Genomic DNA, 25,850 nt, shown 5'->3' with positions numbered 1-25,850 from the left:
CAGAGGTGAGAGCAAAACAAATCACCATGGAGTTAAGTGTACATCATTAGGTAACTTTTTATAAACAGTTATTAGTATGACCAAAGTATGTCGTAATATAAATGATTTAAATGTTAAAAATGGAGATACTCGTTAATAATCGATTAATCTGAGGTTCGTAAACAAGATTATTTCAAACAATATTACAGATTATAACAAACAATATTAATAATAAAGAATACAGACAGAAACATTACTGTTACGTTAGCACCATTAAGGTTAGCAGACGATAGTCAAGCGAGCCATGATAATGAAGAAGCTACATCGTTTTTATCATCGGAATGAGACTCTGCTACTAATGTAATACTGAATAAGAATGAGAAAGCTACACCGTTACTCCCTACCTACCACTCTGACTTTGAAGAACAAATAACAAATATTTTAAATATCATTAGGCACCACAGCACATTTGGAAAGACAAAATGTGTTTTAAATAATTCAAAAATAAGTGGGTTTATACTGAAACACATCGAAAAGGACCGACTGTCAGAATACAATAAAGTTTCCTGTTGACGTCATAGTCTTTATGAAATAAATCTATTTGCATACAAACTTGAAATGGTTGATTGTATAGGCCGATGGTAGTAATGTCGTAAATCATTGCGATATGCTTGAATTGAATTTAGCAAAAAACGATGACACAAAATGCATTTCAGTTTTCCGAAAAATTACCAAGTTTCAAAAATCATGCACACTGTTTAATAATTTACGTCCACATACCAAAAATACAATAACCAAACAAGAACAGAGAATACATATCAAAAAACGTCACAAGTCTACAACGTGATTTCACGTTACTGTACATGAGGATTATTCTGCATTTAATCGTAGTTATTATACTTACAAATTATAACAAGTACGATATTGTCATTTCTTTGGAATATGTGTTTATTGTGGTAGTTTATTATGTTAATACTTTAAACATATTAAACCTACAGAAAAACAAAGTCATAGTATGAGCCCTCTTTGAGAGTAGGGTAAACATAACTGATTAACCCTTTATTATAATCATTGTGGTGTCTTTCGTAGGTCTATATGATTCTTAACGTTTCCGCTCGGAAACATTCTGTTAATAGACTACAGTATATAGACGAATCAATATGCTATAATAAAACGTCAAAGGACATTAGTAATTCATATCGGAACCATTTTGTTTCAACTTACATATGAGAGCATTTGTGCCAGTCTACAAAATCAAAGACTAATCAATTGACACACAAAAACGTAAGTTAGAATAAAAGTTCTTCAGCCATTCTGTTCAGAGGTTTTATTTGTTTAATCTTGTTTGCACATCCAACGGCAAGTAACTCCCTAATACAGGATAGATAAGCTTAGTTGTGCTTTTTAACCAAATCTTATTTGATGCTTAGGGAATGAGGTAGAAAACAGTCGTGAGTTAACCCTCGCAAAGATTGGATCTTGGACCTTGGAAGGAAAGAACAAACAAGGTAAGGCTCTTTTACTACTGTCTTGCTCTTTGTCAACACTTTCCCTCCCAGGAGAGTGGGTTAAAATACATTTTATATTATTTATTATATACGTACATAATAATTGTCCATGGGTCGAATGCCTCATTGTCCTATTCAACGTTGATCACAACTAATGGATATGTTCTCACGATTCAACGAATGCAATACATTCATTAGTTAACACGCCTAGTACAGTGCTGTTCCTAAGTTAACTTTAACTTAAATAATCATCTGCTTCCATCTAGATTCGAATGTTAGCGAAGGCTAGGCCATGCACATAATTGTCCCTTTGATGTTGGCCTCGGGAGCTTAATACAACTAGAACGACACTCCGAGAGTGCATACCTCCGCCTACTATAGCATTCTCCTATATAAGATTTCACCAGAAACAAAATGCTGCTGTGTGTGATTTAGGCTAATTTCACTGCAACCATGTGTATGTGAATTTGGTGTAATGGTTATGTAACAATAGTTTCAATTGACTAACATTAGAACAGCAACGCCAAAAACAAACGGGTGAATTTGAAAAGAAGTATTGTTTTTTTAAACTACTCGTATCAAAACACCTGTAAGTTAAATCAAATTATGTTTTAAAATTACAAATCACAAACTATAACTCTTGCCTCTTGTACACAAATGAAGTTTTTTGGACAAAGTTATTGAGAAAATGCAATTTCAGTTTACTTGTTTCTTTAGTGCTCGCCGGCCTTTGAACATTCTGTCAGGTTTGAAAATAATGCTAATAGGCCATCGGGTGAAAATCCTATCGTTCAATCCCGTTCCGATGTTTGGGTAATAAGAAAACATTTTATAGTAATTAATTTAATAATATTTTATAAGTAATAACACAAAGTTTGACATAAAAAACGTGACCTATAAAGAGAAAATTACATTTAAATGTCCGTAGTTTCAATTCCTTTTTACTCGTGTTGACCCATGACCTTTTCAAAATGTTATTGATTCATCAAATTATTACTCAGTTGAATAAAATACTTTATATAACTATTACTTATATATAAATAACTATTAATATACTGTACCAAATATGGTACAGTATAACATAAATACAGTAAATGTCAAATGGCTAGTCTTTATTTATACCAAATGGTAACTAATCTGCCTCTGTATGAAGTCAGCCAATGCAAGAAAAAAATAAATGTTTCAAAATATACTATATCAAGATTGTTTATGTTTCATGCTGTTTCCTTTAATTTAACATCTAATATTACTTATTATTTAGTATTATTTATTTATTAGCATTTATTTCTGTTTAAACTGTAATCAAATACATTTTGCTTTTTATTACATTGATTGTGACATTCAATGAATAAAAAAAATAATGTATCGAGATAAGTAAATATCAACATTTTACTTCAAATGACGCGATTTAACTTGTACTGACGCGGTTTGACTTGAATTGTCGCGACGTAACAACGTACAACTGACACTGTACTTTGCCACGCTTTCTGTCTGTATACATCGATGAGATGTTCATGATATTGCGGCCTAGCGATACAGTTTAATCGAGGTAAAGTGCGTATGATACGATATTTTTGTCAAACTGTTCATATTAATAGAACATGTTATTAGATTGATCTAGGCCAACACTTTTTATTTCCCAGAGGTCGGAGCGAAAAGTGTTTTCCGGTGGCTTTTTTTCTTCACCCGATGGCGCGGTCTATAACAAGCATTCCAGGATTGGGTCCGGATTGCCTCCAAAATGGAGTAGTACGTCTTCACCACATATCTATCTGTATTTCTATTTTGGTAATTATTTTTTGAGTAATTCTGCTAACAAACAAACAAACAGACAAACACACGTGATCGATTATACATATACCTCGACGGAATTGGGACAAAATATAATGGAGTGGTTCTTCCACATGTCTACCTGTATTTTCATTTTGGTAAAGATCTTGTAATTACTTTTTGAGTAATCCTGCTAACAGAAAAATGAAAGCACACTCAGAAGTGATCTACTTGGCAAAATATATCCACTGATAGGGAGCATGTTGAAAGATACATTTGTTTAGGCCTATGTATTAGCTTTACATAGTTAAAATCCTGCTGGGGTTAATAATTTGTTTAAATAATGTTTAATACAAACAATCCCGGCATTGCAATAATGACCTTTCTAAAATCAAGATTGACCAGAATAATGATCGAGGATCAGGAGTGTGTTGAAGCTGTGCCGATTTGCGGCGCCCCTGCCTTAACCCATGTAGTAAGCGTAACCGCTCGGCCAGTCGACTAATATTTTGGTCCATGTCAAAGAATATGTCCATGTTATAAAAATATACAGAGTGTGCTATTTAATATATCGATGGAAGATAAGCTTTTGTGACATGACCAATATATCAATATTCCTGAAAATCAATAGGCATGTTCTGACAGTAAGTATATACCTATGCACAGAATGAAAAAAAAATTAACAACTAACAATAGTCTCATTTGACTAACAATGGAACAGCAACGCGAAAAACAAGCGGGTGGATTTTAAAAGAAATAGGTTTTTTTTTAAACTAATCGTATTAAAAAGCTGGTACATTAAATCAGGTTATGTTTTAAAATTAAACATGATAAAAAAAATAACCCTTTTCTTTTGTCCAAGAGGCAAGGGTTTTTTTGGAACTTGACTTAACTTGAAAACTGTAGGCACTAGCGTGCAAACATACATACAAACAAAGTAAATACTATACTTGGCAAAATAAATTTTTCAAGTTTTGCCAAGTAACAAACACACGCGATCGATTACATACTGTACACCTCCTTGACGGAGGTAAATCATACTCGTTTGTAGCTAGTAGTGTGATATCATGGTTTATTCGTTTCTAATGCTACATATTATTTTACCAAACAAGCCAATCATGATGGCATAATAGAAATACTATACACCAACGTAACAAGAACCAGTGTGTCTTTCTCAAACTGTCTGTCAAAGATCAGACCTTTTTTCGAAAATAGTGAACATTTATCACTATAATATTAGTGACTATTTCAGTGATAACTACGAATTAGGAATGTTCATTACCGTATATTTTTACAAATCCACGTTCCTAACTGTATTTATAAATTTTAAAAATTGAAGACGTATTCAAGCTCTCAGAAAGAATCTTAATGCATTTTTACTTAAATTAATTAAAATAGAATAAAATATATTAAAATATACAATGTCTATCCCACTGTATTATTAAAGTAATAATGGGGAATTTACCACAATATACACAATTCAAATAAAAAGAAAAGAATCAATATTCTGTTTTACATATTGAAGGTAAATTACTAATTGTTTACAGATCAATCCAATATGGCTTCCAGTGAGCTGGCTAAATTTCTAGAAGATATTGATGAGAAGGTGCTAGAGTGCCAAATATGCTTTAATCGACTCAACGAACCCAGAACCTTAACATGTCTTCACAGCTTCTGTCTGAGTTGTCTTGACAACTGGTCTAAGAAAACTATCAAGGTAAGCTGTCCAACTTGCTCCAAATCTTATCAGATTCCAGAGGGCGGTTTAAAGAAATTACTACCAAACACGTTTGTGAATAATTTGTTAGAAACAATTGAACAGTTTTCAAATACAGATGAGACAAAATGTATCTGTGGTAAGGAAGGTCGATCTAAAACCTACTGTCAGGAGTGTAGACGATATTTGTGTCATATTTGTAGTGATGCTCATAAGAACATTCCAGCTTGTAAAAACCACAAGTTGCATTCAGTGGAAGATGTTCGATCTATGAGTGTAAGTGAAATCAATGCGATGCATCCGCCTCTCTGTCCCGTCCACAATGAACCTTTAACTGTGTTTTGTAATATATGCAAAGTTGCCATTTGTATACACTGTTCAATCATGGATCACAAGGAATGGGAGGGAAAAGACAAACACGTGACCATCAGCATAAAAGATGCGTTTAAAACGTTTAAACAAACGTCAGCAGGATTGGAGAGAGAGGCAAAACAATGTACAGATAAATTAAAGGATGATCTTAAAGTAATGACTGGTCGTGTTAAGAAACTTGATGAAAAGAAGGAAAAGAGTTTGAGAGGAATTGATAATCACGTCAAGGAATTGGTAACAAGAATTAAAGAAAGTGGAGACAAATTAAAAAGTGAGGTGGAGGCTATGTACAAAATCAAAAGGAAGGCGACTGATGCCGAAATAGAGGATGTTACAACGACGATATCGTACATAACTACAAACATCCATTTGCTCCACCACCTAGGGAAGGGCAATGAAGCAACGGCAATGTTATCCGGTAATGACGTCATCACATCACTGGGTGATAGGATCAGTGCAGTACCTAAAACAAAACCTGATGTTAATGCTGAGATTAAATTTGTTAAAAACAATCAACAAATTAATTTATTACAGAAGGATATTGGAATTGTAACGCAATCAAGGGCGGACTATTTAGAATTAAGAGGAGCTGAGAGTATGACATTGCCAACAATTAATGTTAAAATAATCAAAACTGATGAATGTGAAATACATCTAAATGACATAAAAGCTACATTGACACAACCAACAGGAGAAACTACAATCACTGACGTAGAAGAGGATGTCAATGGTGACTATACTGTGATAGGTATATGTAAAAGTGCAGGAATTTGCAAGGTTGACGTTAGAGTTGATGGTGAACCAATTAAGAAGTCTCCAATGACTATTAAGGTAGAGAAAGAAGGATTATTAAAAACCATACAAATATCCTTGGACAGGTTACTTAGTGTTTGTGATGTAGTTAAACATGGAGACGATTGCTTGCTTGTTTCATATTGGGACAATGTCATTCGCGAATACAAGCAATCAGGTAAATACATTGGTAAGGTTACACTATCAGGTGTGCGTGTCAACAGAATGTTCACAATGAACACTGGTAATATAGCATTTAGTGATCGTGGTAATGAATGCATCACAATATGCACTATGAATGGTGAAGTGGTTAAATCATTTGGTAAGGATGAGTTGACATGTCCACATGGTATCCATGTGGATCAAGCATCACGTATCATGTATGTAGCTAATGATGAGAATGTAGCCATGTTTAACATTGAAAGCGGCAAACTCATTAAGAAAATAGCACCATATGATACGTCTTTTTCTTTTTTTGTAAGTATCATTGATGTCGCCCTTACAAGACAAGGATATAATCTTGTACTTTACTTTAATCAAAGCTGCTTAAAACTATTTGATAATGAAGGAAAGTTTATTAAAGTTCTTGTTGATGAAGGCGGTGAAGATGGCAAGGTGAATAGCCCAGGAGGAGTACTAGTTGATGATAATGACAATATCATAATATCAAGTCACCACAAACTACAGCTATTTAGTAATAGTGGAAAGTTTATTAAAAGGATTGATAAAGCAGAAGATGGAATCAACGATCCTCGAGGATTATGCATCATATCCCACAATCCACGTAGAGTAGCAGTGGCAAATAGAGACAAAACAGTGAAAATATTCAATTATTAAAAATATAGATTAAAAAGCTTTATTAAGCTTACGACATAGGCCTACACTTTTATCGTTAAATAAAATACTACAATTATATTCAAACCATATTGAACATTATTAATAAAAAATAATTACTCATGAATAAAATAATTATAATACAAAAGGAGTAATCGCTAATTAATAATGAAACATTTTATTTAAATGCTGTGAAGTTGTTTATTTTCAATTATCAGGTTTATGTAGTGATGGCGAATAATGTTGTATAATATGAACTACATTAGTATATATTTTGTATAAATAAGCAGGCCTATGCATTCCGAAAAATATACTATTAATTTACATCAACGTTTATAGCAATGTGTAATTCATAATTACTGTGTAATTCTTAATTTCTCTGTTAACTTTCAGTCGTTTTATCATCATTGCATTGTAGTTTTACTTAGAGGGTGTATAATTAATTATAATAATAAATAATGTAAATGAACTTACTATTTAAGGTTAATTTGTAGTATAATAAAATAGTTTAGGTTTTGACTTAATTCTATCTTTCTCCCTCGCTTCACTTTTAGATATTGTGTGTTTGTGCTGGAAGGTAGTCCGACAAAATTCGTACACGAATAAAAATATCTCTCACAAATTTTCGTCTTCTTTGTTTTTACATTCATAATGTATGTTACGTTGATCTGAATCACAGAGCCAACATAAACAACATAAACATTACCAAAATAAAAGAATAGACGCAAAAAGTATGAATAGTGACGTTTCGTTATCATGCTGTCAACTACCTCAAACTAGTGTTTGGATTGGTCTCTAAATTCTTGGTGACGATATGTAGCGCCACCAGTCGTTCTGTTGTTGACAGTACAGTACTGTATAACTTTTAAGATTACTTAAAGTTATAATTATTTCTTCGTGTAACATAGTAAACGTTAGGCCAAATAAAAAAAGAAATATTTGCATTACGGACAAGATTTGAATTTGAACGTTTACACACATTGGAACACTTAAAGATCACGGTCATGAAATTTAATACACGATTATTCCAGTTTTATTCTTGATTATTTTATATACGGTATACAATGTCTATTTAACGTTTACATACCTGGGAACACAATCGAGATCATACAATCATTTGAACGATTATTCCAATACCGTATTTATTAGTATTCGCTTATTCGAGGTATTCGTTTATTTTTTGGGTGAAATGTGGTAACACATTTAATATCGAAAAGTGATAATATACAGTAAAAATTGTTTTGAAATTGTTTGTAACCTGTATATTATCTTGTCAATTAATAAATTCTACTACAAATAGAAATTTATAATATGCTTTTGGCCGGGTGTTTATTCAAGAAAATAAATAAAGACCCGAGGAGTTTATTCAAAATGATGTTTTATGGGGGAGTTTATTCGACGGGGGAGTTTATTCGACGGAGGCGTTTATTCAAAGCGCGGGCCGTTTACTCGAATAAACACGGTATTTTATTTATGAAAAAATAGCTAAAAATAATATTATGTTGGCTCCAACAATAATAAGGCCTCGTACATGAACCCCGTGACTCATTTGTCACCCGTTTCTATCATCGACTCATTTACAACTTGAATATTTTTCTAATATTAAACTATGTACTTAAAATGCGCGCTGCAATAATGTAAGCAAAACAAACCATTGTTTAAAATCATATGAATTGTGGACTGACGTTGACTGAAGACAGAAAATAGCATTCAAACAGTACTAACCAGTTTTCAGTCTTGACCCGTGTTTATCCAGATTTAAAAGAAAATCATAATGCTTGCAATATACATAAGGCTCAAAGGAAATGGGATAATGTGAAAGAAAAATTATTATTTTTTTATTTCTTAAAAGCTATAAGTCTTTTTTTACAAATTTACTGTAGGAACTTTTAAGTACCGTATTGTATAGCAATGTTTTATATTTTAATAATATGTATTTTTATATGTTACTAAATGTTTCGAACGAAATAAAAGTCGGTTGCTCCACGAAAGAGAGAAAAAAAATTACTCTAAATATGCAATTTAGAGGTGAAACATTTACCTTAATGAAAGCATCGTGTTTGTCTAACTTCAAATCTGTTTTGACTAAATATTTTCAAAATATAGTTTGGCATATATGGCGTTTCATACGTATAGCATTTCTAAAATACAGTATTTTCCAGACAACAATCGAAACGCTGACTGGTGAGCTACCATAAAAAAGTCAATATCTACAGACTTTATGGGGAAAGTCTATAGTATCATGTTTACAATTAGGGGTCAATGTACAGTACGTCTAAAATGATTTCTAAACGACGTATTAAAAAGAAAAAAAAAAGACTGGTTAACAATTAAACTGCGATGATGACTAGTTGGGAACATACACCCTAGTCAGCTATACCAAGTGAGTACCTCACGATAGAAAAGGGGGTTGGAGGTTAGGTGGCATGGAGGTCATTGTACATCTAAAATTATTGCTAATAATTTACAAATTAAACCGCTAACAATATCGATATATTCACATCACGAAGAGGTAAATCAAAACGACGTAAAGGAACTACTTCCAACTACTACTGTTTTGGTTTGCTTTTAATTTTTTTTACAATTTCCTTTTAATTTCTTAATTGGTAAAATGTTATATGAAACAGTTTGTAATTGATGTAAACTACTTTGTACAAAAAAATACCCACTTTAGCAAATTTGGTTGCTATGGATTTGTATTTGCCTTGAATTGTTTATGTTTTATGTTGAAATAGAGATACCGAGACTTTCCCGTTTAAGAATATCTCAAGGACTGATTTGGGTGATTGTGTTATGGCTGACGATGGGACAATAAAAATATATAGTAAGAAAATTCCTGGGGGAAATGTAACCCTTTAACAAGGTATATAAAGCCCTCATATATATCGTATTATCGCCTGGTCTAGGCCTACTTACAGTATATAAAGCATACATATAAGTATCGCATCGTCTGATAATATGCCTACTTGAAGTCATAATTCTACAATACAGCAAACAACTATAAATATGTTTGTATAGAGATCTCAACGGTAACAAACATGTTGTACATTGTATCCAGTGTAAAGTAAACATTATTATCCTATTTTTTATAGGCCCATTGCAAATATAAAGAGCAAATTCACAATTCACATGACTAAAACTGATTTTTAACTGAAATACGTTTTAACAATCATTTCATCATTACTCAACTTAACCACCAGCGTAGCCTCACAGCTGATGTCAGGAATCAAGAAATACCGTAACTAGATATACCGAAACTGTTATCTATTCTTAGTAAGTTCTTTTTTCTCGAACAACAATGTGTTTATTGTAATAAAAAGTTAGGCTATCGTCTAAAACTATGTTTAGTTTGGTGTTGGTACACCAGATACGTAAGTGCTACGGGTGTGTTTCCTCACTTATTTATCGCGTGCAGGATTTCGGAATTCCTTAACATGGATTTTACAGGGTAGTGTTCATGAGCATAGATTTAAATAAGTGTAGGCCCATTCCAATTTTATTATACAGACTTTCTCAAGCGAAGCTTATCCCCTCATGCAGGATTTCGGAATTTCTTAAAATGGATTATACCGTTCAGGGTAGTGTTCGTGAGCCTAGATTTATATAAGTGTAGGCCCATTCCAATTGAAATAAAACAATAGGGTACTAGTTTCTGCGCCATGCCTTCGGTGTTATGTACCAGTACAGTCAGTGTTACACCTTCTAATAGCTATTATTATTCATTTCAGGCTATCGGATTGCAAATCTATCACATTATGGGGTGTGGGTCTTCCAAAAATACGACTACATCAAGTATAGTAAATGCAACAACTCATATTCCCGATAGGCATATTAAAGTTTGTAATACTGCAGATGAAGAAACAACGAAAAAAACAAGCAATAAAGAACGTCAGCTTACACCTTATAGTGATGCCTGCCAAGCCTTTCCAAGACCTAACACTACAAATGTGACCTGCAAGTATGATCTACATCATTTCTTTACACCCGAACATAAAGCCATCTATCCTGGCTTTGATACCGTGAATCGTCTTGATCAATATGTGGAGAAGGTAGGTACTTCACATCATAGAAGTCCTATAGGCCTAATTGGTAAATGATAAAGTATTGGCTTTGTGGTCCTTTTTTTCCAAAATTAACTACAGACATGTAACAGGTTACATGCACGTTTTGACTTTGTAATTTAGCTCACTTTTGTGCATTTGCTGCTTTGACTTTCTTCTTTTGTTTTATATACCGGTAATGTTTTGGCAATACAAGGAAAAAAAAAACTCTCGATATTTTGATAAACCAGTCTCTAAATATTAATATTTTAGGCCTACTGCAATTTCCTTAACATTAACACACAAATTAGCCTATACAATTGTTTAAATGAAAAAAAAAATCCATTCTTATTTCCGTTTACAATGAATACGCTTGGTTCTTTATGTGAACTGAATATTATATAATAGAATAACTTATTAATTAAGAATTACTTCCACAGTAAATCAATCATCCATACACATCTAACTTAGAGGTCTACATACTTTTTACCTTCATTTAATACACGTAAATTACTGCTTTAGAGTGATGATTTTGTCACCTATATGGTCCAGTCAAAAATCACCCTCACCATGGTATAAGAACGTACCCTAATAAAATTTCATCCGTAGGTTCTATGTATATAGGTAATAACATTTCTTGATGTTGCGTCTTGCAAAACTTGGGATTTTACGAGAAAATTAGACTTTTATACCCAATTTATAACTACCTCATGTCGTATTATTGTGTACAGCGAATTCGACGAAGCGTGACTAAAATTACGAGACGCCGTTAGCGCCCGTTGAAAAATGCATTAACAAAGCTAAAAACCTACAAAATTAATAGTTTATACAATAATTTAAATATAGTTTACAATAAATTGTATAATAAAATACATAACATATAAAGAAAACCCAAGTATAATCTCAAATATTTACAGATATGTGTTTAAAAATGTACAAATCAAAATGGCCTTCCATAAAATAAAGTGCGCCCTCACTCGTCATACTTTTATCGGACTTGTATGGATGGTTATACAAGGCATTAATATATGAAACACGATGCGGTTTGTTAGTTATTGCCTCTGCAAGAGGCAGAATATTATATTTTCACAAATATATTTCCAATTTTTATCATGGAAAAAAAGAATTGTATATATTTAAACACATTACAACCTCCAGTATACCATCATGATGGATTAAGTGTATATTTGTATATCTGCTGAAGCGCCGAATGATCTACTAGTTTTTCTGGTTTTATTTTTAGACATTCTTTTTTTTTAACAGCATTACTTGCGTGGATATCACAATGCATTGCATATTTTAAACTATCATTCGCGATTATGATCTTAATTAGTGTAAGAACCAATCATTTAAGGATAATCCATTTCGTGTAGGCCTATACGAAAGATACTAGGCCCTACCTCAAGTAGCCCTACTTTCACTTTCCAACAATTATTAAGAGCGTATCAAAGGGGCTGGTTGGCATTCGTCTGAATCAACATTTATCATTTTTCCCTTTCACCCGCCGATGCCCCCACTGCCAATGGGGAGGAGGAGCCGGTTTGATCCTCTCTGAATCCGTCTGGCCTTCACATCGTACCGATGTGTGAAGTTTGAGCCAATAAACGTCATTCATGACGATTCTTTAAGTTCGAAGTCGTCTTCCAGAATTCAAAGCATTCTAAATTTAAAGTATTTTTCCGTTTTTCCACCGTTCACATTTCACTAAATAAAAGAAAGTGAGAATGTTGGAGTGTGATTCGCGAGAAACGACATACTGTATTACCCAATTCTCCCAATTTTTTAAGACGTGACGTATATTAAATACATTCTAATATAAAGTGTTTTGGTTGAGAGTAGTCCTACAATTATTATTGGACATTTTATACACAAAAGCATGTCATAAACGATCGGTTCACCTCCACGGCCTGAAAGTTCTCACTTGGGACAAAAAAGTAAAGTCCAGAACAAAAGTTTTATATGCATTTATTTCAAATATTGTTATCCGCCGAGTCCGACACATTTTAATGCATTTAAATAAAATTTAAAAAGCTTGGGAGAACACAGTAGTTTAATTTGTTGGCTTATTCAAATGCTTATAAATGACGTTTTAAACATAAAAGATGTAGGCTATTTTTCCCAAAAGTGAAGATGAACATTAATTAATTAATTAAATGTAAAAGAATAACACAGTTATCCGTCAGAGGTCTTCGAACAGAAAGAATCTTCGGTGGCAGGATTACATTTTCTAAAACACGAAATTGTCTCACACATCATACGATGCCAATAAACAATTCAAAGAAAATTAAACAAAACTAACAATCACAAGGATTCTTTGTTGCGGATAACCAATGAGAAAATATTTCAGAGTACTTTATTAATTTAAATCTTTATTATATCGTATACGCGAAATGGACTGTCATTTAAAAATGATTCTTACTCAAATTAATATTGACTATAATCGCGAATAAACAAATGCATTGTGATATCCACGCAAGTAATGCTGTGAAAAAAAGAATGTCCAGAATATAACCAGATAACTAGAAGATCATTACGCTATAGCATATACAATACGGCGCTTCACTTAATCCATCATGATGGTAGACTGGAGGTTGTAATGTGTTTAAATATATACAATTCTTTTTTTCCATGATAAAAACTAGAAATATATTTGTGAAAATATAATATTCTGCCTCTTGCAGAGGCAATAACTAACAAACCGCATCGGGTTTCGTATTATTAATGCCTTGTATAACCATCCATACAAGTCCGATAAAAGTATGACGAGTGAGGGCGCACTTTATTTTATGGAAGGCCATTTTGATTTGTACATTTTTAAACACATATCTGTAAATATTTGAGATTATACTTGAGTTTTCTTTATATGTTATGTATTTTATTATACAATTTATTGTAAACTATATTTAAATTATTGTATAAACTATTAATTTTGTAGGTTTTTAGCTTTGTTAATGCATTTTTCAACGGGCGCAAACGGCGTCTCGTAATTTCAGTCACGCTTCGTCGCATTCGCTGTACACAATAATACGACATGAGGTAGTTATAAATTGGGTATAAAAGTCAAATTTTCTCGTAAAATCCCAAGTTTTGCAAGACGCAACATCAAGAAATGTTATTACCTATATACATAGAACCTACGGATGAAATTTTATTAGGGTACGTTCTTATACCATGGTGAGGGTGATTTTTGACTGGACTAATATGCCTATTCTTTAAATAACATGTGATGTTACATGCTTGTATCGGCCCCAAAATCACTAAAACGGAACATTAAAGGTTTAGTGGACTATTTGATGAAGCCAACATCAGGCGACTATGATAAGGCGCGCGTTATAATACGATGGATAGCTACCAATATAAAGTATGACGTTAACTACCTGGCAACCGGCCAACGCGGCTCATCAGATCCCCAGGACGTGTTGAACGAATGTACTGGTGTCTGCGCGGGATATTCAAATCTGGTCTTCGCAAGGTGTCGGTAAGAAAAACACTCTACATACTATTTGAACATTAGTTTTGGTTGTGATAAAAAACATGACAAACCGAAAATGAAATAATTGGTAGCAAAATATATTCTACAAAATAATATAAAAATATAAACAATTGTAATTGTAATACTATTTTTTCCTAGGCCTACATAAGCAGTACATAGTAGGTCTACATATACACAAACTAATTAACAATTTTAGCTCATTTCATTTTCTGCATAATGTATAAAACAAGTGACAATTAATTAGCATCATCCGTGTTGATCCGTTTTTAACAAGGAAAATATATTTCTAATTTTAGATTGTGTGATCTACACTGTGAGAAAATTTCAGGTATAGTAAAGAAATACAAAATCGGCGATGACGTGAATGGAAGAAAACGAATATCCAGACATATGTGGAATCGCGTCAAGATATCAAATACGTGGTTTTTGTGCGATGCCACTTGGGCATCTGGTTTTGTAGGTATATACCCTGTATAAACAAATACAAATACATTTATTCATCAAATCACAAATCACAATGAAATATTAGTATTTACGAAGTTTCAAGAAAATGATGGAATGGGGTCTCAGGAAACCAGGTGGTTTGTATGATAGAGAACCCAGATTACTTTAAAACAAAATATTTTTATGGTTGTACAAACTAATAGTTCAATTTTAACAGTAAAAAAGATAATGCAAAAAAAAAATCCTCTATCAATATGGCTGTGAGGTTCTCCTAAGAAACTTTAACTCTCTCAGCTATGGACCCACATTGATCAAACATTGGTCGGCGAATTGACGCTACTCAAAAATTATCAGTGGTAATCTTGATATTTTCATGTTATAACAGAGAAAGTTGATGGCATATATACATATGTTTTCCGTTGGAACGAGGGCTACTTCGTGACACCGCCCGAAACGTTTCGTTATTCTCACAAACCAGACGACAGTGCACTTGCAATGGTTGACGATCAAGTAAGTGATGTAGATGAATGGATGAATCAGGTGCGGGTATACCCATCAGCATATTTTTACAAGGTACATTTTTGTAAAAACCAATTGTTTCCCACTGTTCACGTGTCCACACCTAGTAATAATATACTTTACTAATGTTATATGTTTTAGGTGTCATGTGTAAAACCATCGGTAGCTGAAGGCTATATAAAAACCGATTCCAATAGAATAGAGCTGATATTTCACAGCAAACACAAGATGACATACGAACATAATTTAAAATGCGAAGCAACGAATCAGACAGTTAAAAATTCGACAGCATTGATAGAAAACGAAAACACGGCAACATTATTACTACGTTTGCCACGTGCTGGAGTTTATAAGGTCATATTATTAGGTGAGCCTGTTTGTCTGTCGGACCGTGCAAAAAAAGATGGGCTTGATAAGCTAATGGCATTTATAGCGCATGCGACGGGTGTTACTGGTTCCCAACTATTTCCAGAGTTTACATATTTTCTGGGATCAGTTTCATGTTTTATCGACAGAGGATTTAAATCATCTGTAACACATCCTATTATTGAAACAGTAAATGGATACACTAGATTTACAATCGAAAGACCAGGCCGATGGCTGGTTAATGTTATTAAACTATATGAAGGCAACGTGTTTGCATTTGGCAAAAACAAAGCATGGGGGCCTTGTACATTTAAAATGATTGCTCATAATCTACAAGTTAAATCGCCAACTTCTTCTACGATTTATCAAAAAGACGAAGAGCCTGGTTTAGTGATAGCTTCAACGATTAAACGACGAACAGGAATTACTTTTAAGTTTAAGAATGGCTCCGGTACTGATTTGAATGATTGTGTCGTGGCTGTTTCTGTTGAACAAAATGATGACACAATATTATATACATTTAAGTTTTATCCACCCACGTGTGGGTTTTATTGTCTTGACGTGTTTAGTCAATTTAGTGGTACTTGCATTGGTAGTTGGTTAGTTGATGCTAAGAAAAAAACAGTCACTACCACTTCCTTCAAACGACAGCCGACCATGGGGCCCTGTACAGACCCTTTTTGACTATAGGTTTTCTGTTATTCAGCCAAAATCAGCCGTTATTTCATCTCCTCTAGGCAAGGACACAACACTGACTCTAACATCTTGTACCCATGGAAAGATTCTTGGAAGACTGAATTTTCACAAGCAAACGGAAGATCTCAAAAACGAGTTTGATGTTGCTTATTCCACAGAAGATATACATTGTAATAAAATAGTTATAACGTTTAAATTAGCGCGCACAGGTTATTATAAATTCAGATTATTTGTCAGAAACAAGGAAGAAGGTAAATATGATTATGGTGGAGCCTGGCTTGTACACTGCATATGAGATATAAGTACAAGAACAAAATGTCAATTTCCATTAGCAATGATATGGTCAATTTTAATCTAGTATGGTAAAAATGTTATAATAAATACCCTGATTTACATTAGCTAATGGTAGGTTGACATGTGCTACTTTCCTTATTGTATCAGATTTTAATGTGATCAAGTTTGATCTATGTATTATGCTGCATTCCAGAATTCTCACGTACAAGTACAAAGTAACAACAACAATGTAAGTTCATTCGTACTTCATTTACTACGATAGCCTTCTTTTTATGCTATACGTAAGCTACGTCGTTTTTAACATGTATGTGTAATCATGCATGACGAAGATTAACTAGCGCCATCACATATCTATATTATGTATTTCAAATAACTGTTCTTCATGAACGATGTATATTTTAAAGACTCGAATCATAACATGGAGATGGATGGAGAAATAGTTAAAAACTGAACTTGAGCATACATATGCCACGTGTCAATCTACGTATGAAGCCGAACGCCGATTTCAAGTCGGAACGACTGTGTATTTACTCTCTCAAACTGTTTATTATCGAAAAAGAAAAACAGTAAGTTAAGAATATCTCGACGTTTCGGTTGTATGCTTCTATCCCGAAACGTTGAGATACTCTCAACTGTACATTATTTCCTTTTTGGAACACAGGGTGTACCACAAACCCGAATATTGTTTATCCGACATTATACAAATTTAAACAATATCTAATAATGTTGCTGTTACTTTGTTTACACCAAAATCAATGTACCCGATTCTCATGTATGTAGGAAAATTCCGTAATGCAGCATATATATGTATAACATTGTACGTAAAACGATTATTAGACTTGTAAATGCTTAAAGAAAAAATATATATAAAGCAAGCAATTGACGTGAGAAGTCTGCCTCTATGGGCAACTTTGAATGTATAATGTTAGACATTTGACATAGCATATTATGTTTATCGAAAATAAATTGATACTGATCGTAAGTTCATCGTTTTTAAAAGTCATTTAACAGCACTGGTACACTCGCGCGTACTTTAGTGTCACTTGTGTCACAAGTAGGCCTACACGCATGTCACTTATGAGGCAGTGGTTTAATATCATTATTTTAATTCTTTACCATTAAATTTTGAATCGGCATGGCACTCAAAAAACAAAAGAAAAACGTAGGCAGGTAGTATTAGGCGCTACACTCCACAATCCAAATATATCACTAACTCGTACGTGATTAGTATAATCAATACAATCGTAAAATTACATTCCATGAAATTGTACTCATACGTGACAATTACACGCTGCGGCTATTTTTACTCCAGTTCATTCATAGGAGAAGGAATCTTCTACAAAACCAAAACTTAGCTTTTTATGAAGTAAATTCTGCAGGAAAACCTGACACAAAACGAAAGGCTCTATAGGCCGATAGTTAGGTGTATACTCAACCTTTAAGTCAATGTTTTTGTACGCAAAAACGTAGTACGGATGACTACTATCCTCTAAACTGAATGCTAATAATATTATTAATCATAATCACTTCTTGTACGAGTTACAGTGAGTACATCAAAAGACAACGAGCCTGGTTAAAGCTACAATCACTCTTAAACGAAACTCGGTGCAGCTTTGTCAACAAATAATTCCTCTATGGTTTAAGAATGGCGCAGGAATTTATTTGAATCATTAATATGGCTGATTCTGTTCAATAAAACGATAATTATGTAATATTACAAACTGTTTTGACCTGTTTGGTTAACCCAGTATTACAGCTAGTTGGTTATTTGGTGTTAATAAAAAAAAAAGTAATCCCTCGGACGATTGATGGCCACGGGTTTACGTAGGACAGATAATTTGTTTTTACTAGAGTATGGCTTTTCTGTTATACAATAATGAACCTATACATTAGCGTCACCGTGGTTATACAACAGCCAAGGCCGGCCGTTATTGTCTTTTAATCCCTGTTTGATAGTGGGATAAAAATAACAAACAATTTTCTATAATATCATGATGCCTTAATATTCTATATTCAAACTTTTCCGGGTAAAGCACAATGTTGTGTTCTTATCAATAGACTATACATAAAAGAATCAATCATGCTAGTCTCAAAAACTATACCAACGCTACAAGAACCACCAATACAACACTATTCATTCATATCGGAGCCATTTTGTTTAGATCTGAAAGCTATTGGGTCTGTCACAACTATCAAACACTAATATATTGAAAACATCAAAAGGTAAGTTAGTTAGTAAGTTCTTCGGTCTATTTTGTAGAATTCCTTGTTCGGATTAGTGCACCGTTTTCTTTCTACATCCGCCAAAGTTGTACTTGAAGTTCTGCAAAGGGCTCTAGCCTACTGACCGCATATTTTATTTGTTTTTTTTAATCTGTATCATATAATGTCATCGTCATTATTCAAAAGTGCAAAATTGCATGCGGAAGCCGCTGTTGTCAGATGTAGCATCGTTCCGGTATTCCGGTCGAAAATTAAACCGACACCGCGCTCTCGATGATCGTAAAAATAGTTCACTTATTTTTTTTATCATGTGACTCATATTCGTCTAATCAAATGACATGAATCTATGTACTTTATATAGTTAAATGTTATAAACACACAAAGGATCCGATCGCATTGTATGACACTTTGGGGTTACTCAGTGAAGGTACTTAACTCATTTAGAGTTTATTTTAATAATGCTCTACTGAAATTGTTAGGCTCTCCCTATGGATGTAATCTGAAATTGAAAAAATGGATGAATAATCACAAAACCATGGTTACATTTTATATCGCCACCGTTATTTTTCTTTAAAATATTTTTTCACCATAATATTAAAGTTTGATGGAAAATCATTACCGTGTTATTCTTTTTCAATTTAAAGTTCAAAAATTTAAAACATAAAAATGAATGATTAAAATATTGGCAAATGCATTAAATTATACCATAAATGCACAATTATAATAAAACAAGAAAATAACCTATATATTATTGAGGAAAATTATAATTTTTTTACAGATCAATCCAAGATGGCTAGCGGTGGTGAGTTGGCTATTGGTGAAAAAGTTCTAGAGTGCAAAATATGCTTTAATCGACTCAATGAACACAGAACCTTAACATGTCTTCACAGCTTCTGTCTGAGTTGTCTTGACAACTGGTTGAAGAAAACTAACAAAGTAAGCTGTCCAACTTGCTCTAAAACTTATCAGATTCCAGAGGGCGGTCTAAAAAAATTACCCCCCAATACGTTTCTGAAAAATTTGTTAGAAACAATTGAACAGTTTTCAAATACAGATCAGATAAATTGTATTTGTGGAAAGGAAGGTCAAGTTAAAACCTACTGTCAGAATTGCAGACGATATTTGTGCCAAGAGTGTAGTGACCATCATAAGAACATACCACCTTGCAAAAATCACAAATTGCATTCAGTGGAAGATGTTCGATCTTTGAGTGTAAGTGAAATCAATGCCATACATCCGCCCCTGTGTTCTGTCCACAATGAGCCTTTAACTGTGTTTTGCAAAATATGCAATGTTGCCATTTGTAAACACTGTTCGATCAAGGATCACAAGGAATGGGAAGGAAAAGACAAACACGTGACCATCAGCATAGCAGATGCGTTTAAAACGTTTAAACAAACATCAGCGGAATTGGAAAAAGAGGCAAAACAATGTACAGCTAAATTAAATGATGATCTTAAAGTAATGACTGATCGTGTTAAGAAACTAGATGAAAATAGAGAAATGAGTTTGAGAGGATTGATAATCAAGTGAAGGAATTGGTATCAAGAATAAAAGAAAGTGGTGACAAACTAAAAAGTGAGGTGGAGGAAATTTACATAATCAAGAGAAAAGCAACTGATGCCGAACTAGAAGAAGTGATAACGAAAATATCGTATATAAATACAGACATCAATTTTCTACATCACATAGAGAAGGCCAATGAAGCAACGGCGATGATATCCGGTAATGACGTCATTACAGCACTGGATGAAAGGATCAAGGCAGTACCTAAAACAAAACCTGATGTTAATGTTGAGATAAACTTTGTGAAATACAATCAAGAAGTTGCTTCATTACAGACGGATATTGGAATGGTCAAACAATCAAGGGCAGTCGACTGTTTAGAAATAGGAGAAGCTGAGAGTATGACATTGCCAACAATTGATGTAAAAATAATGAAAACTGATGAATGTGAAATACACGCAAATGACATAAAAGCTACATTGACACAACCAACAGGAGAAACTATCATCTCTGAAGTGGAAGAAGATGACAGCGGTGACCATGTGATAGGTACAAGTGCATGGACTTGGAAGGTTGATGTTAAAGTTGATGGTGAACCCATTAGGAAGTCGGCACCAATGACTGTTAAAGTGGAGAAAGGACTATTGAACACTATAAAAATAAATAAAGATGTTTTTGCTGTAGTTAAATATGGAGACGAATGCTTGCTTGTTTCAAGTATGGAAAATGCCATTCACAAATACCAGCAATCAGGTAAATACATTGGTAAGGTTACACTATCAGAAGGTGTCCTGGTCAACAGAATGTTCGCAATGAACAATGATAATATAGCATTCAGTGATGATTGTAATAAATGTATCACAGTATGCACTATGAATGGTGAGGTGGTTAAATCATTTAGTAAGGGGGAGTTGACATATCCAAGTAGTATCCATGTGGATGAAGCATCACGTGTCATGTATGTAGTTGATCATGGGAATGTAGCCATGTTTAACATTGAAAGCGGCAAACACATTAAGAAAATAGCACCATGGAATAACATGGGTTTCATTGATATCATTGATGTCACCCTTACAAGACAAGGATATATTCTTGTACTTTACTGTGTACAAAGCTGCTTAAAACTATTTGATAATGAGGGAAAGTTTATTAAAGTTCTTGTCAGTGAAGGTGATGAAGATGGTATGGTGAAGCACCCACAAGGAGTAGCAGTTGATGATAATGACAACATCATAATATCAAGTCACCACAAACTACAGCTATTTAGTAATAGTGGGAAGTTTATAAAAAGGATTGATAGCAAAGAAGAAGGAATCACATTTCCTTATGGATTATGCATCGTATCTCACCATCCACGTAGACTAGCAGTGGCAAATTATGGACACAGAAATGTAAAAATATTTAATTATTAAACAATGGTTAGATACTAGCACATATTATCATTAAAGTTTAGACAGAAATATTTATGTTTAAATAAAATACTGAAATATTTCGAATTATAAGTTTTGTTCATATTGAAACATAAATTGATTTGAAACTTTTGGTTATATTAAGAATGAGATTGCTATTTTTAAATATAGTACCAGTTCTAAACATTATTTTACTTCCGAAAATATAATTTTAATTTATTTTGATGTTTATACAGTAGCAATTGTCAAATATATATTTCTAATTACTCTAGGTAACTTTACTTCTTCCATCATTGTATTGTATTTTTAATACTCTAAATATTAATCATTTTTAATGTAAAACATAATTAATTACATACTAATTAAATGTTTAATTGTAATTTAATATAAATGTTATGCAAATGTGAGGCACTAATCTTAGATGACAAACAATATGTACCTTATTAATGACTAATTACATTAACATTTCATTTTACATCGTATTTTGCTTGATTTGAATTGAATTGAAAATAAGTGTTTAGTCCATTTGTTTTAATGGCTGCTCTGTTTAGATGGTCGGGTTAGAGATGTGTTGAAATAAGTTGGTTTGAGGAAGCCTAACATAAAATAAAATAAATAAATAAAATAAAAATAAAATAAAGTATTGTACATTTAAATTACAAATAAAAGAAAAAATTAATTTAAAAAATAACAAAAAAATTGCATGTGTATTGTAGTTCAACCGTATTATGCTATTACAAATGAATATCTTAATTACGATAACCCATACCAGTGCTACTAATTTACTGTTAATAATGAAGAAGCTACATCGTTATTCTTCTACCTGTCATTCGTTGATATTGTCTAGGAATCGGTATGAGACTGCTGCTACTAATTTACTATTAATAAGAGCTACATCATTATTCTTGATTGATGGATTGATTGATTGAAATATATATTTATACTGGGTAACCTCTTCAGTCAAAGACTGGTCTCCCAGAGGGCCCAGTTGGTGATCAGTGGCTGTGATGTACTAATACAGTAACACCGGGGTAACCCCCTACTCGTCTCGAAAGATGTACTAGGTTCTTTAAAGTGCACACGAGCAAGTTGTGTACACTGGACCTACGGTTTATAGTCCTTATCCGAGAAGACTCGTTCTACCACCAGAACCATGGAGTGAGTGAGCCTCGAACCCCTGCCGATGTTATGGCTACGTGATTACGGTTCCACTGTCTTAACCACTCGGCCACTCACCTACCTGTCTTTCGTTGATATTGTCTAGGTATAGGTATGAGACTGCTGCTACTAAGTTAATACTGAATAAGAATGAGAAAACTACACAGTTACTCCCTACCCTACCACTCTGACTTTGAAGAACAAATAACAAATATTTTAAATATCATTAGGCACCACAGCACATTTGGAAAGAAAAAAATGTGTTTTAAATATTCCAAAATAAGTGGGTTTATACTGAAACACATCGAAAAGGACCGACTGTCAGAATACAACAAAAGTTTCCTGTTGACGTTATAGGCTTTATGAAATAAATCTATTTGCATACAAACTTGACAAAAAAAATGGTTGAATGTACAGCCCGATGGTTGTAATGTCGTAAATCATTGCGATATGCTTGAATTGCAATTATCAAAAAACAATGACACAAAATGCATTTATATTTCATTTTTCCAAAAAATTACAAAGTTTCAACAATCATGCACACTATTTAATAATTTACGTCCGCATGCCAAAGATACAATAACCAAACAAGAACAGAGAATACATATAAAAAAAACATCACACGTTTACAACGTGATCTCACATTACACTAGGATAATTCTGCATTTAATCGTAGTTAATAAAGTACAAATTATAACAAGTACGATATTGTCATTTCTTTGGAATATGTGATTATTTAGTAGTTTATCAATGTAATCAAATTAAACATGTTAAACTACAGAAAAACAAAGCCATAGTATGAGCCTTCTCTGAGAGTAGGGTGAACATAACTTATTAATCCTTTATTATAATCATGGTGGTGTCTTTCGCAGGCCTATATGATTCTTAACGTTTCCGCTGGGTACAACACAACATTATGTTAATAGACTACTGTATATAGACGAATCAATATGCTATAATAAAACGTCACAGGAAGCATGACTATAATTATTAGTAAATCATATCGGAACCATTTTGTTTCAACTTACACATGAGAGCATTTGTGCCTGTCTACACAATTAAAGACTAATTAATTGACAAACAAAAACGTAATTTAGTATAAAAGTTCTTCAGCCATTCTGTTCAGAGGTTTTATTTGTTTAATTTTGTTTGCACATCCGACGGCAAGTAACTCACTAATACAGGATAGATAAGCAATGTTGTTTTTATTAACCAAATCTTATTTGAGGCTTAGGGAGTGAAGAAGAAAACAGTCGTGAGTTCACCCTCGCAAAGATTGGATCTTGGAAGGCAAGAACGTTAACAAGGTAAGGCTCTTTTACAAACTACTACTTTGCTCTTTGACAACATTCGCCCTTTCAGAAGAATGGGTTAAACACTTTATATTATTTATTATATAAATAATAAATGTCCTATTCAACTCGTTGAACATTCAATTGTTCAACTAAATATTCTCACAAATCAGCGAATGTAATATATTCACTAGTTAACACACCTACTATTTATAAGTAAACTTCAATTCAATCTAATCATCTGCTTCCATCTTGAATCGAATAATATCGAAGGCTAGGCCATGCACACAATTATTCCGAAAAAAATAGTGAATAGTTATCACTATAGTATTAGTGATTTTTTCAGTGATAAATGCTAATTAGAAATGTTCATTTAAATCATTACCGTATATTATTACATACTGTATATATATTACTGTATTTATAGACTTTTTAAAACGTACGCGTATTCAAGATATCAGAAAGAATCTGAACGCATGTTTAATGTAAATCCTCAACAGTGTCTATCAGACTGTATTATTAAAGTACAATGAAGTATTCTAAACAGTACCAAATTTGAGGAATGCGTTTTACCACAATACGCACATCAATTAAAACTAGAATTTAATTCGTCAATTTGACGAATTATAGGTGATCATTTCATAATTTTACTGATATTTAATTTTTTTTTTCATGCACGTACGTTAAATATGACTGCAAAATATTGATTTATGCAATCCTATTACCTGATGCATATATGCTTATGGTGCTGATTGGTGCCTATTATGTTTCATAGAATATACGGTACAGTGTACTCTATTATCTATATAGAGTGTAACATAGGTGAAATTACGGGAACCATACCATGTTCTAATTTTTTGATATGACGATGTTGCCACAATAAACTTGAAGATCACAATTTCGAAAGATAATCCATTGAGCAAATAGATATAAGAATTGGAAGAAAATTGGCCACGTAGAAGCGCAGTGCGCCCTATTTGAAAATTGTATAACTTTGACGAAAGAGATGAAAAAACTACTTTGTAAATTCAACAGGCCATATATATATGATAACATCACGACATCCGATAGGCTTAATTTTTATATGAATTCATATCTACATTTCATCAGCTTTCATAATAAATTATAATCATCAAGGTCACCTTTAATTCTATAGAGCTGTGAGATATTAAAAAATATGGTGTAGGTGCAAATACAATGACCTACGTTATTCAAATTGTTACGCTTGACGTCATCAAAATGAAAATGTTGACAACTCATGAGAAAGATAATTAATTGAGGAATCATATACTAAAATTTCAGCGAAAATCGGGCACAAAATAACCGAGATGCCCTCTGTTGAATGTGATATATATATGTTATATATCTATGACGAAAGAGAAAAAACCCTAATTTTTAACATTTTGTACGTGAAATGTGTACATTAATTCATATCTAC

At 33.0% G+C, this 25,850-nt stretch overlaps 2 protein-coding genes and 2 long non-coding RNA genes across 4 annotated transcripts; all 4 read left to right on the top strand.

Annotated features, from left to right (window-relative positions):
• Nucleotides 1-1,209: 1,209 nt before the first annotated feature.
• On the top strand, nt 1,210-3,186 carry LOC140045579 (uncharacterized). The gene is made up of 3 exons (XR_011844597.1): nt 1,210-1,263; nt 1,410-1,487; nt 3,131-3,186. It is a non-coding gene; the product is annotated as an uncharacterized lncRNA (long non-coding RNA).
• A 1,629-nt stretch (nt 3,187-4,815) lies between these two features.
• On the top strand, nt 4,816-6,975 carry LOC140044282 (E3 ubiquitin-protein ligase TRIM45-like). The gene has a single exon (XM_072088760.1). It carries the CDS (start codon nt 4,816-4,818, stop codon nt 6,973-6,975), a length of 2,160 nt encoding a protein of 719 aa, XP_071944861.1.
• Nucleotides 6,976-14,951: 7,976 nt separating this feature from the next.
• Nucleotides 14,952-15,765, top strand: LOC140043961 (uncharacterized). Its single transcript, XR_011844452.1, has 3 exons — nt 14,952-14,965; nt 15,335-15,522; nt 15,610-15,765. It is a non-coding gene; the product is annotated as an uncharacterized lncRNA (long non-coding RNA).
• Nucleotides 15,766-19,836: 4,071 nt separating this feature from the next.
• LOC140044281 (E3 ubiquitin-protein ligase TRIM56-like) lies at nt 19,837-20,580 on the top strand. The gene has a single exon (XM_072088759.1). It carries the CDS (start codon nt 19,837-19,839, stop codon nt 20,578-20,580), a length of 744 nt encoding a protein of 247 aa, XP_071944860.1.
• The last annotated feature ends 5,270 nt before the right edge of the window (nt 20,581-25,850 follow it).

Source organism: Antedon mediterranea, chromosome 3, assembly GCF_964355755.1.
Source record: "Antedon mediterranea chromosome 3, ecAntMedi1.1, whole genome shotgun sequence".
Classification (NCBI taxonomy): Eukaryota; Metazoa; Echinodermata; class Crinoidea; order Comatulida; family Antedonidae; genus Antedon; species Antedon mediterranea.
The sequence above is the reverse complement of the archived record's forward strand: the minus strand, read 5'-3'. Positions and strand labels throughout refer to the sequence as shown.

What these genes read in the sequence shown, in the direction of transcription:
- LOC140044281 (XM_072088759.1), top strand. Translation starts at nt 19,837, where the DNA reads ATGGCTAGCGGTGGTGAGTTGGCTATTGGTGAAAAAGTTCTAGAGTGC.
- LOC140044282 (XM_072088760.1), top strand. Translation starts at nt 4,816, where the DNA reads ATGGCTTCCAGTGAGCTGGCTAAATTTCTAGAAGATATTGATGAGAAG.